Here is a 12915-nt window from a genome sequence, read left to right on the forward strand (position 1 = left end):
GGGGAGCGGCGGGGCGGCGGCCAATAGGGGGCGGGCGGGGCGCCGCGGGCGGCCAATGAGAGGCGGCGGGGCGGCGGCCAATAGGGGGCGGGCGGGGCGCCGCGGGCGGCCAATGAGGGCCGGCGGGGCGGTGCGCGCGGCCAATGGGCGGTGCCGCTGGCCTGAGGTGACCCGCGCCCCCCCCACACCCCCCTCCCGCCGCCGCCGCCGCCGCCGCCGCGCCGAGGGCGGGGCCCGCCCCCCCCCCCGTGAGTACCGCGACCCCCGCGGCAGCCCCGGCCCCCCCCCCCCCCCCTTGGGGGCCTCACCCCGCCCCAGGCCCCGGGGGGGGGGGGCTGCTGTGTCAGGGACCCCCCCAGACCCCTGCGAGAGTCGTCCCGTCCCCCCCCGACCCCCCCCCAGTGCTGTGACGGGGACCCCCCCCCCCCGCCCTCCGCGGGCGCCCCGGGGGGGGCCGCGCCGCGCCGCAGGCCCCTTGCCCGGTGTCGGTGCTCCGGGGCGGGCGCCGTGGACCCGCGGGTGCGGGGGGGGGGGGGGGGTGTGCGGCGCCGCAGAACCCCGGTCCCCCCCCGGGTCCCCCCCCGGGTCCCCCCCCCGGGTCCCCCCCGGTCAGGGCGGCGCGGGGGGGGGTGTGTGTGATTTTGGGTGTCGTCGTCCCCGTCCCCCCCCCGGTGTCCCGCAGGGCGGCGGCGCCCTCCCGCCTCTCCTTCACACCCCGACCCGCTTCCCGCCAATTTGGGGGGGGGGGGGAGTTTAGGGGCGCCCCCCCCCCCCCCCCCGCCGACGCCCGACGGATGGGGGTCCCGGCGGCGTCGCCCGCAGCCCCCCCACCCCCCCCCCCGGCCCCTCGCCACCGGCAGCGGCCTTCGGCCTCGTCGCCGCCGCCAGCGCCGCGCCCCGCCCGGGCGGGGTCTGGAGGGAAAGGTGGGTGTTACCAAAAACCGCCGGTCCCGCGCGGTCTGGGCTGAATTTAGCGCTTTTCGGTCGATGCCGGGAGCCGTCCCCCCCCCCCCCCCCCCCCGGCCCCCGCCAAGGGGCTCGTCCCCGCTCCCGGGCGCTTTGGGGGGGGGGGGACGACGGGACGGGGGACGGGAGCGGGGCTGCGGCTCCCGGGGGAAAAGGCCCTTTTTTTTTTTTTTGGGGTAAAACCTGGGGGAATCGGGGACCGGTTTCCGAGCCGGCCGCGCGGTGGAAGAGCGGGAGCGGGGCCGGCGCGTGGCTCTGCCTATAAATAACCGCCCTGAGATAAGGCGGGAGCGGGCGGCGGCGGCGGCGGCAGCGCGGTGAATCCCCGGCACGGCGCCCGCCCCACGCGCCTCTGACCCGGTTATTGCTTTTTTCCCTTTACCCCCCCCCCCCCCTTTTTTTTTTTTAAACCCCTAAACCGGGCAGGTGCCGAACGCGGAGCCCCGAACCGGCGGCGAAGAGCGGCCGGCCGCTCCGGAGCGAGAGGCGCCGAACGGAAAACAGCATGTTTTTTCACCCAAACGCTGCCCCCCCGGGGCCGCCCCCTCCCGGCTGGGCAGCAACAGGAGCCGCGGCCTCGGCCGGGCTTTTCCCGCTTCCCGGCGGCAAGGAATTTGGCGCGGGAGACGCCGGGGCGGCCCGGCTGCTGCCCTGGCTCGGCGCCACGGCCCTGGGAACGCGCCGGGCTTCGCTCGCCAACTGGTTTGTTTTTTTGGCTTAAACGCCTTCATTTTCCCCGCCCCGCCGTGTCGGGCTCCGGGATTCCCCGGCGTCGGTGGAGCCGCCGGTGCCCTCGGCGGGGAGGGAGCGCGGCCGGCGCTGCGCCGGGCGCACAAAGTGCCCGTTCTTTGCCTTTCCAGGACTTTTTTTTTTTTTTTCCTCTTTTCTTTCTTCTTTCCCCCGTTCTTTTTTCCTTCCTTCGCGGGGCCCCGCGGCCGCTCGCGGCGCGACTTCGCCCCTGACGTCACTGCGAGCCAATGGGAGGCATGGCCGGCGCCGGCGCAGCACGACCCCGGCCGCTCACCGAGCTCCCGCCTGCCGGCACCGGCAGCGGCTTGGCCCTGGGATGGGGCAGACGGGCAGTGCCGGGCTGCGAAGCCCCTTTGGCGGGGCCGGGAGGGGCGCGGCTCCTGTTTTGGGGGGAAAAAACCCCGTTTCTGTTATTCTCCCAGTGCGGTCACCCCGTCCCCGAGGTTTTGGGGTTCTGGCCGGGCGGTGACGCCGACGGCGTGCTGTGGCTCTGGTTCGTGATGAATAAATGATGGCCCCCCCCCCCCCCGCCCCGGCGCTCGGTGGGTTCGGCCGTGGCTGCGCAGGTGAAACCCGCCGTGGTTTTGGGGTGATTCCGGCCTCTTTCGCTGGCGCTCGCTCCCGTCCCGGCAGCTCCGTCCCTCGTGGCCGCGTCACGCTGGCGCGGGGACGCCGCCGGAGCGGATGCTGCGGTGCCACCACGTGCCGGGGGGACCCGGCAGGTACTTCACCGCGCCGGGGGTGAGGGCACTGTGACGGCGGGGAGAGCGGGTTGGGGCCGAGGCCGGCGGCGGCTGCCGGATCCTCGCCGCACGCCTGCTGCCGATAAACCCTGCCGCCGATAAACCCTGCCGCCGGGCGCTGGGGATAACCGGGAGGAAGAGCGTGAATCCCTTCTGGCGGGTGCCGCCGCCGCCGGGGAGCTTGACGGGGGGAGGCTCCGGAGAACATTCAACGCTGTCGGTGAGTTTTGTGGCTGAGGTGAAACCATCGACCGTTGCGTGTGCCCCGTGGCCCGCCGGAGCGGCCGGGAGAGTCGCTGCCGCCGCCGCTTTGCCAGCGCCGCCCGGCCGGCTCGGTGACACCATGGCGTCGTCCCGGCGGTTCCCGTCCCGTGAAGGTCCTTGCCGGGAAGCTCCGCTCCGGAACGGCGCGGGCAGAGGGCCTCATTTCCCAAACCGACCGGATTTCGGCGCGGGGAGCGGACGGGGCGTCCCTGCGAGGTGCCGCGGGGGCGGGCGAGCGCTGCCGCATCCCCGAGGACCGAAATTCACGCTCGACACCCACCGCCGCCGGCGGGTCGCGGTGCTGGGGGGAAACTCGCTGCGAGGGGCCAAAACCCCCTTTTTTTTCTCTAAAAAGCAGGAGCTGCGGGGCTCGGCGGGCCCGTCCGCCCGCCCGCCGCCTGCGGGGACGCCCCCGGCGCTCCTGGGGGCGGTTGGGGGCTTTGTGTGTCCCAGGGGGTGATTCTGCCGCCCGTTAGCGGGTGATTTGCCCGATTCCGGGCGGTTTCAGCCCCCAGGGCGGAGGTGAGGGCGGGGACGGGCAGAGCCCCCCCCCGGGGGCTGCGCCAGCCCCAGCTTTAGCTCAGGCTCCGGGAGCTCTCCCCGTGACGGGGGGTTTTGGGCGTCCCATGGACGCGCTGCGGGGCTTGACGTGGTTTAAAACCCCGCTTTTACCCACAAAAAAGGCGTTTCTGGCCGAGACGGGCGGTGTTGGGCTGCGGGTGTCGGGGAAGGTGCCCGGTGCGGTTGGGGTCGTGCCGGACGGGGGGGGGGAGAAGCTGGCAGAGGGTCCCCGCGGGGCCGAAACCCTGAACCTGGCCGGGTTTGGCACCGAGGTGGCAGTGGGGAGGGGGATGCCGGCCAGTGCCGCACCGGGGTGGACGCTGCCGGCGAAAGGGGGTTTAAATGCCGGCGTTGGGGGGGGGCCGCGGTGCTGCCGGGGGGTTCAGGAGCGACCCCCTTGTACCAGGAGAGGGGAAGAGGCGCAGACACCCCCACCCCGCCGGGCAGACGTGCCGGCTCCGGGTGGCTGCCGGGGGAGGGAGCCGGCCCCGGGCGGCGACGATTGGCCCTTCCCGGCTCCTCCGGGGAAGCACACGGCACATGGAGCCGCGTCCTGCCCCAAAACGCGCCGGGCAGCGGCGGAGGATGGAGCACGGCCCCGCGTTCGACATGTGGAGGGACTACCTGGGGCTGGCCGCCGTGCTGGCCGCGCTGCCGCAGGAGCGCAGCGAGGCCGGCGAAGGCGAAGCGTCGTCGGCGTCGTCGGCATCGGCCGGCGCGCCAGAGGCGTCGTCGGCGTCCCCCGGCAAATCCCTCTGCGCCTTCTGCAAGCACAACGGGGAGGCGAAGCACGTCTACAGCGGGCACAGCCTGCGGGACGCGGGGGGCCGGGTGCAGTGCCCCGTCCTGCGCAGCTACGTCTGCCCGCAGTGCGGGGCCACGCAGGACCGGGCGCACACCAAGCGCTTCTGCCCCCTCACCCGCCGCGGCTACACCTCCGTCTACAGCCGCTCGGCGCGCAACTCATCCGGCAAGCGGGCGGCGGGCGGCCGCGCCGCGGCGGGCGCCACCGAGAAGTAGCCGAGCGCGGACGGACCCCTCAGCCCCCGCAGGTACCGGCTTGTTTTTACGCTAACTGCTGATCTCGCGGCCTCCAAAACGGGCTGGAAGTGGGGTTTTTCGCTTCCCGGCGCAAGGTGAGGACAGGCCGCGAGGAAACTCGGCTCCGGTGTCGCCGCGCTCTCGCTCTCTGGGGCACTGAGCCGGCCGGCGTTGCCAGAGGCTGCCACCCAAAGCCGCTTCCTCGGCGAAGCCTCGCTCCGAAGCCGCGATCCGAGCCTTTAATTTAGCCGAGAACGGGATTCCGGGGAGCTCGTCGGGAACTCAAGCAAATTAAGGGAGGGGGGCAGGCGGCGGGCGGCGCGCGCCCCGGTGCACGCGGTGCTCTCCCCTCTCTCCCGGCTTCTCTTCCAGGGGGTCGCTCCGCTTTGCCTCCGGCTGCTGCGTTGCCCCTGGGAAGCCGCCGGCTCCAAGCTCCTCCGAGGACGAAACGCCGGGGAAGGGCCGGGACGGCGTTTTCCACCGAGACCAGTCTCCCCGGTTCCTCTCCCCAGCTGGTCGAGCCAGGCGGCGTTGTCCCGGCAGCGGTTTTGGTGGTCGCCGCTGGCAGAAGCCGTGTCGAGACACCAGCGAAAACCCTGGAAAGGGGCGGTTTTACCAGCACCCCCGCGCCGGGGGCGTTCGCGGTTGGGTTTGGTTCTGAGTTTTGGGTTGGTTTGTTGGTTTTCATTCATCCCGGCGGGTGCCCGAGGGCAGCGCCGGTTCCTGACCGACCGCCCGGGACGGTCCCGTGGCGGGAAGGGTGCCGGCGCTCCGGCTGTCGCCGAGCGCTCGCGCGGCAGCTCCTCGCGGTCCGAGCCGGCGTTGGCAGCTCGCCCGCGGTGGCAGTTTGTTCTTTAAACGTTATTCCACGTGTTACGCGTAAGGAAGGTGTTTTATTTATACCCGGGTTTCTGGTTATCTGTCGAAACGCTGTTTTACGTTAATAAAGAGTTAAGCCGTGCCGGGGGCTGGATCCGGCTCCGACCCGGCCCTACGTCTCCTTCCACCTCCTCCCGGCGCACGGGGGGACCGTCCCGGTCCCCGGCCGCCTGCTCCGCCGCGGTTTCGGCCTCCTCAGCGCCTCCAGGCCCCGGCGGGCGCTCATCGCCAGGCGGCTGGAGGTGGGGGGGTGTGGGGTGGGGGTGTGGGCAGCAGGTGGGCGCCCGCGTCACCCGCGGACCCTTGCGCCGCACCACGGGCGGAATGCGGCCCCGTTTTTGACAAGCCCCGCGTCTCCGGCGCGGCGCTTGCCCTCCCTCGGCCTCCCCCCCCCCTCCTCGGCACGGAACCCCCCAATCCCAGGGAAAAGGGTGCGGATTTGGCGGCCGGCGCGAGGCGGCTCTTACTTGAGGTTGGAGAGCTCCAGGATCAGGCCGCAGACGACGTCGGTCGCGTCCTCCGGGCGGGCGGGCGGGCCCAGCCCCTCCGGCTCCTCGCCCCTGACCGCGGCGGGGAGGAGGGAAAATGAGGGTGTTTCTACTCACCGAATCAGGACGTTTTTACTCAAAATTAAGGGTTTTATCCCTCGCGGGAGGGTCTGTCGCCATCCCACCTCTCTAAGATGGCGGGAGCGTATCGGACCCGGCGGTCTCCCTACCTGGGCTGCGGCTGGTCTGGGCCGTTCCCCTCGGCGAACGGCGGCGGCGCCTCTTCGGCGCGGCTCCGTCCCGCTGCGGCACGCAGCTCGCGCCCGGGCACCGCAGAGTTGCGCCGGGCGGCGGGAGGGAACGGCTGCGGGGAGAAGTTCATGCGACAATTAAGCCGTGACCAGGGAGCCCGACTCCAACCCGCTCTCCCGAAGGTAGTTGGTTTTCTCCCCCTTTCAGGTTGTTTCGGGCATTTTGGGGGGGTTTGTGCGGCGTTTGGGGCGTTTTGGAGGGTTTGTGCGGCGTTAACGTGGCAACTGCTGTGGATTTACCTGCTGCGGCGGGAGCGTGAGGCTGATCCCTTCCAGGACGCCCTGCAGCCCTGGCTGCGGGGAGAGCCGCTCCCCGGCCAAAGGGGTCTCATCCTGGGGGTCTGCGCCGACATCTGAACCGGCGCCTGCGGCAGGGGGTTGTGCGGTGCCCGTGGGAGCCGGCCCCGGCGTCGCCGTAACAGCAGGCGTGCTCTCTGTGATTCCTCTGCCGCGCGGGAGGTCGCCGGAGCGAGCCGGGGGCTGCGCGTCCGTCCTCGGCACAATGTCCGCCTGCTCCGCGCCGCGTCTCGCCTCCGCGCCCCGTTCCTCCGCGAGACCTTCGCCTTCCCTCTCGCCTGCGGGATTCCCGCCAGCCGGGATGGCCGGATCCGGCGCCGAGCTGGTTTCGGGAGAGGGGGCTTCTCCCCCTCCGGCCTCTTCCCGGCCCACGTCGGCTTCTCCCGATGTTTTCCGCAGGGAAGCGTTCCCGCCCTGGGGCTGGCTCACCAGACCGGTGGTGCCGGCAGCGCCCGCGCTCTCCGGTTCGGTGGTGCCTCCCTCCGCAGACGGGGCGCAGACCCCCGAAACCTCCCCGGGGACGATGCCGCCGGCTGGGCTGCACCAGGATTTGGCTGCGTTCTTCACCGCGTTGTTGGTACCGGTCGCCCGTGGTCGTTCCCCGCTCACATTTTCCCGGTGCTCTCCTCCAGCCGCCCTCTTGGATACGGCGCCGGATTCGTTTTCTTCGGCGTTTACAACAGGCGCGCGCGGCAGCTCCCGGCTTTGGTCGGCGTCACCTTGGCGCTCGCCCGGCTCACTGCGGTTAACTCCCTCTTCACGGTGGGGGTCAGGCAGCTCCGCCGGCGGGCAGCTGCCGGTGCTCTGGCCTGGAGTATCCGCAGGGGGAGCGACCTCTCCGCCGGCAGCCCCCTCCCCTCGCGCTGGCGCAGCGGAGCCACGCTCGGGACTGTCACCGATATTGCCCGTTCCGCAGGGAGTTGGGGTTTCGGCGCCCAGCTCTTCACCAGCGCTTCTGTGCCGCTCCGTGGTCGCCACCGGCCGATCCTCTTCTGTCTCGTCCACCACCGAATTTGCCCGTTGGGGTGACTCCGGCTGCGAGGCTGCTGCCGGGGCAGCTGCCTCCGGCGACTTGCCGCGTACACCGATGCCCGTCTCTCTCCCTTCCTGAAATAACAAGGTGCCGGCATCACCCCTGTGTTAAAAAAATCCCAATCTCCGGAATTTTTTCCTCCTCCCTTCGGTGTAAATACCGAAGGCTGAGTTTGCCAACGGAGGAAAAGCAGCGCCGCAGAGGAGGCTCCGGCCGTGCCGTGAAGGGAGTTTCTCAGCACCCGAGCGTTTCGGCGATACCCGGGAGCTCGCCGAGCGAGGCGGGCTTGCCTGGAGCCCAGGACAGGCGTACCTGCGGTAAGGGGCCGGGGACGTGCTCCCCCGCCCGGCTTTGCTCCGGCGCAGCCGCCTCTCCGTCGCCGTTTGCGCTGTTAAAAAACAATAAAACGCGTTCAGCGAGCGGTGAGGCGATCGCGGGTAAGTCACCGCACAAAGCCTGGTTCACTCACAAACCCCCGTCCCCGTTACCTCCTCGGCGCGTTGGTCGCGGTGCTGCCGCGGGTCATCTGTCCCCGAGAGTTTGGTTTTCCGTTGGCATCACCGGTCTGAGCCGGTCCGGCCACATCTAAGCCGTCGTCTCCCATCGCTTCCGAATCTTCCCGAAGACTTCGTTTAGTTTTGGGAACGTGGCATTTGCCGTCTCCTCCTTTTAAAGGGAAAAATACAATCCTCAGACATCAGCCTTTGGGGTAAGAGGGACGCGGCCCCGTGTCAAACGGGAGAACAACCTTTGCAGAGGTTTTGTGTTATTTTTTGTTACTAAATCCTACGAACCACCACCCCCCCCCCCCCGGCCTCTAATGATTGAACTGAGAGGGGGGAAAAAAATTCGCTTTTAGGGCTTTTTGCGAGGTGTCGGCTCCACCGCGCCCGCCCCTTCTCCTCCGAAACGCCAAGAAATGGGGTTTGCGGCACAAGGGGCTCGGCCGCAGCTCCGTGGGTGCTGCTCCCTCCCTCCCCCACCGCCGGCGGAAAGTCGCTTGTTTTTGTGTTTTATCCCCGTAATAACCCGTATTTTCCGCATACTTGTAGCGAGACGAGGGGACGTTTGGGGAAGCCACCCAGGCAGCGCGTGGCACGGAGGCGTCTCGTAGCGAGCAGCCCTAAACCCCGAAGGCGCAGCGCGGTCGGAGGGGATTTGATGGAAGAGGTGCGGAAAAGGTAAACGCTGGGTGTCATTTTTGCTGACAGATCGGGGCGTTTTTTGCAGTTTAGCGGGTTTGTCATCATGAAGAGCCCGGGCGGTTTTAGGGGTGCTTGTTACCAGCTGAATATAAGGAGCGAGACGTGGAAATACGGGGCAGGTTGGTTGGGCTCCTTGGCGGCCGCTGCCTTACGGGGAGGGGAAGGGGATGCCGGCCCCTCGCCGCCCCGGCCCCTCGCCGCCGCCGGGGCCTCCTGCCGTTACCTGGCGGCTGCTCGTCCTTCCGTTTGCCCATCCCGCCGCTCGCCTGAGTGGGGAGAAGAGAACGGCGCTCGACGAGCAGCTTCTCGTTGCCTCCTCCAGGGGCGTTTTGCCCTCAGGGCTGAACCTGCCCTTGTGCCTCGCCAGAGCCGGCAGCCATTTGCCTCCCCCCCCCTCACCGAGGGTCTCGCCTGCCCCCCCCCCCCCGCCCCACAGAGCCAGCCCCGGGGCCCAGCACCGCCCCCGCCCCCCCCCGGGACCGTGGCCGCAGATGCGAGGAACCCAACCCTCCAGTTCTGAGGTGAAAACCGTGGAATTTCACCCATTTCCAGCCCCCGACCCGCGTCGGGCTCCCCAGGGGAGGCGCCATCCTCCCCCCCATCACCTCACGCTTTTCCCGCCTTTTCCTCAGCTCCCCCCCCCCACACCCTCCCGTGCGCGTGCGCGGCGCGGGGCCCGCTGGGAGTTGTAGTAGTCTTCCCCGGGCGCCGTCAAGCGAAACGCGGCGGCGGCGGCGGCTTTTGCGACGTCGGCGCCGTAAAGCGCGGCGTGTTGTTGACAGCGGCGGGCGGAGCAGGAAGTGAGTGTGTGTGGACGGAGGGCGCCGGCAGCGGGAAGGGCCCCGGTACCGGGGGTCGGGGGGGGGGGGGGGGTCGGGGGTCGGGGGGCACGGGGGGGAGCCGGGAGGGAGCCGGGAGGGGAGGGGAGGGTGCTAGGGGTCATTTCGGGGCGGGGGTCGGGCTGGGGGTGGGGGTTGGGAGGGCTGAGGCCTTGCGGGGGGGCCGTGGGGGGGAACGGGGCCTTGCGGGGGGCTGGGCTGGGGGGGAACGGGGCCTTGCGGGGGGCTGGGCTGGGGGGGGGGGGAGGGAACGGGGCCTTGCGGGGGGCTGGGCTGGGGCGGGGGGGGGGGAACGAACGGGTCTTGTGGGGGGAGGCGGTAAGGAGAGGGCCGGGGGGGGGGGGGCTGGGGGGGAATCCTCTGGAGGAAGGGTCAGGGCTCGGGGGGGGGGGGGGGCAGCGCCGCGGGCTGCTCAGGGAGGGGGCTGTGGTGAGGGAGGGGGCTGTCGGGCCAAGAAACTATTGGAAAACGGGGGGGGGGGCCTCAGTAGGGGTCGCAGAAAGCTGAGGGCGGCTGGGAGGGGGGGTGGGGGGGCTCTGTCCGGGCTCTCTGGAGGGAGCTGTGGCCCCGCACCCTAACGCAGCGCTCTCCCCCCCCCCCCCCCCCCCCCCCCCCCAGCTCGGCCCGGTGAGGGACGGAGACATGAGCAAAGCCAGGAGGCTGCCGCCGGGCCGCGGCGCCGCCATCGCCAGGCAGGTACGGCCCGCTTCCCCGCCCCGGCACGTGCCGAGCCCCGGCGCTCTCGGGACGCTGGGTGTGTCGTCGTCGTCCCCCCCCCAGCCCACGCCGGAGGGAAAGGTCGACGCCATAACAGCCCTTCGGCAGGCAGAGGGAAGCCGGAGCCCTCGCGGGCAGGGCCGTCCCCGCGCGGGGACGTTGGCGGCGGCGGCGGGCCGTGCTTCGGTTAAACGGGCGCTGCTGGCGGCGGCGGCGCCGGCTGTTCCCGTTGCGGGGTTCGTGTCGCTGAGCTGGGTGTATCTGTGCTGCCTGTCGTCTCTGTTTAAGTGCTTTAATTAGTTTAATTACCTTACGCGCTTTTATTCGCTTCGTTGCCTTGCGGGTCGCCGTGGCGGCGTCACTCGGGGCGCCGTGGGCTCAGTCCCGAACCACGGGGCACGCCGGCTTCCACCCCCCCCCCCCCCCCGAGGATCCGCCTCGATCCCCTCCTTCCCTCAGCTGGATCCCTGGGGGGGGGGGGGGAAATCCCCTCGCCCTAACGAGGCGCTGGTTCGTTAGCGTCGCGCCCTCGGGGCTGTCCCTCCCCGCAGATGGGTTTGCTGGTGGACCTCTCTCCGGAGGGGACGGCGGGGGACGACGCCGGGGACGCCGCCGAGCTGGAGGCCGAGCTGCTGGCGCTGGTGGGAGGCGGAGCTGCGCCGGGAGAGAAGCCCGAGGGGAAAAGTGAGTGCTGCCGCCCCGGGGTGGGGGGGGGGGCTCGTCCCCCGTCGATTTCTGGGATAATTAATTACGCGCCGTGTAGGAAGCGGCTCCTGTTGGGTTGTTTCTGCTCCCCTCCCCTCTCCACCCCTCGTCCCCCGGGCCGGAGTCCCCCGCACGTGGGCTTAAACCATTGAGAAAACGGGTACGTGGCCCCAGAAAAACCCTCGTGCCGCCTCTGCTCCCCCAGCCCCTTTGCCGATGGAGGCGATTGAGAGGATGGCTGCCCTCTGCATGAAGGACCCGGACGAGGAGGAGGAGGAGGGGGACGACGACGAGGAGCTGGAGGACGATCTCATGGTGAGAAGGGGTTTGAGCCCTCGGGGGAGCTCTTGGGCTCTGCGCCTCCGTCCCCGGGGCTTCGCTCCTCGGGATCGCCTTGTCCCAAAAAAGGGCTTTTCCGCCCCGGATCGTCGCTGACGAAACTCCCGGCGCTTCGCAGGCCGAGCTGCAGGAGGTGCTGGGCAAAGGGGAAGGGAGCGCGGACGCGCCGGCGCCTCCCGCCAAGGTACGACACGTCTTTCGGCTCCGCTTCTGCCGCGCCGGTGCCGGATCCGGCCCTTTTTAGCCTTTCGTCTCGTTTTCGTTCGTTTCCCTGACGAGGAAACCTGGGCTCCGTCCCACGGACCTGCTCCCCAGAGAGGCAGGCGACTTCCCTGGGGGTCGGGGGGAGGAGCCGGGCTCCCTCTGCCTCGTCCTCGGTAGCGGGCAGCGTTGGAAAACGCCGGTGCGGAGACAGGATTTAGCAAAATTGTCGGAATCTGTGAGAAACAGGCCTCCGGCAATCCCCTTTTCAGCCGCTCTCGGGCGATCCCTCTTTATTAGCGGCTGTCGGGGCGCTCCCGCTGCTCCTTGAGCCCGCAGAGGCTGTAAAATCGCGGAGCAGATCGGGAAGGGCGGCCGCGCCAGCCCTGGTGTGAGCCAGAGCCGGTGGCTCGGCGCCCGGCTCTGCTCCGAGCCCCCGATCCGAGCGGATATCGGCGGCGGGGGGGGGGGGGGGGAGAGCCCGGCTCTCGGCTGGGTGGATCCGAGCGCTTCTCCTCGGGGGCGGCTGCAGGTGCCGGAGTCGCCTCCGGAGCCCAGCGACGTCGAGTCCACGCTGGCGGAGCGGGCGGGCATGTACCGGACGGCCATCGCCAACGCCAGGCAGGCCGGGGACGGCTCCAGGGTGCGGCGCTACGAGAGGGGCCTCAAGGTGAGCCGAAGTCGCCCCCTCGGTTTCCTTGAACCTTTAATTAAGTGAAACCGTTCGGTCTCGAGTTGCCGGCTGAGCCCGGACGGCGTTTCCGAGCTCGGGGGTTTGGCGCCTGCGGCCGAGCTCCGGCCTCTCCCCACGGCCGTCAGCCCGGCCGGCGCCCCGCAGGAATTACTCGGAGTTCTTGGAAAATCAGGTCGTCCTAATTCGGGCCTAATTGGGGGCGTTTAAAACCCTTTGAATAGGCTTTAGGATATTATTGGGTTGGTTTTTTTTTTAAGTTTCGAGCGGTATTTTTCCCCTCCTGGCCATTTCCCGCCTTGGTTACGCCCCTTCTGCCGCGCTCGGGTCCTCCCTGCGCCCCCGTTTTGGCGCAGAGCCCTCCCCGGCCCCCGAAGCGGGGTCACGCGTCGCCTTGGCGGCTGACTCGAACCTCCTGCGCTGGGTTCGGTGAAGGCGCGGGAGCGGGCGACCTCTCGCCGTTAAGAGCGGTTTTTTTGGGGGGGGCCCGCGAGGCTCCCTGAGGAGAGCTCGAGGGCAGCGCCGCCTTGTCGGCGGCAGAGCTCGCCCTTCCCCTTGGATTTTGTCGGCCGCGTGGTCAGAGCGAGTCGGGGGAGGCGGCGGCGGCGGCCCAAGAGGGTTTTTTTTTTTGGGGGGGGGGGGAAATAAAGAGCTTGTAGAGTTTGGGGCTGGATCCCCAGTCGGTGAGAAACCCCCAACCTCCAGCCCAAGTCCGGGCGCTGTTTTTAGGCAGACGCTGGGTTTTCCCACCTCCGGCGGCTTCGCTGCCGTCCCGGCAGGCTCCGAGGTTTCTCTTTTGGCGGAGGTAGAGGACTGTGGGAGCGGCAGCGGAGTTTCACCCCCGTTGCGCGTTCCTTCCAGACGCTGGAGAACATGCTGGCCTCC

At 69.9% G+C, this 12915-nt stretch overlaps 2 protein-coding genes across 2 annotated transcripts; both read left to right on the forward strand.

The window, feature by feature from the left end:
* The first annotated feature begins 3787 nt into the window (after positions 1-3787).
* Positions 3788-4725, forward strand: LOC143174005 (nanos homolog 3-like). Its single transcript, XM_076364117.1, has 2 exons — positions 3788-4336; positions 4698-4725. The coding sequence occupies exon 1, from the start codon at positions 3825-3827 to the stop codon at positions 4302-4304; it is 480 nt and encodes a 159-aa protein (XP_076220232.1). The 5' UTR covers positions 3788-3824; the 3' UTR covers positions 4305-4336; positions 4698-4725.
* A 4546-nt stretch (positions 4726-9271) lies between these two features.
* On the forward strand, positions 9272-12915 carry LOC143174004 (coiled-coil and C2 domain-containing protein 1A-like; the record flags this gene model as incomplete). Its single annotated transcript, XM_076364115.1, is given in 7 exon segments — positions 9272-9338; positions 9996-10073; positions 10646-10778; positions 11005-11114; positions 11257-11322; positions 11872-12009; positions 12892-12915. Coding segments are annotated over 6 exon segments (525 nt in total), but the record flags the coding sequence as incomplete, so codon positions are not given.

The sequence above is a fragment of the Aptenodytes patagonicus genome, unplaced genomic scaffold (assembly GCF_965638725.1).
Source record: "Aptenodytes patagonicus unplaced genomic scaffold, bAptPat1.pri.cur scaffold_602, whole genome shotgun sequence".
Taxonomy (NCBI): domain Eukaryota; kingdom Metazoa; phylum Chordata; class Aves; order Sphenisciformes; family Spheniscidae; genus Aptenodytes; species Aptenodytes patagonicus.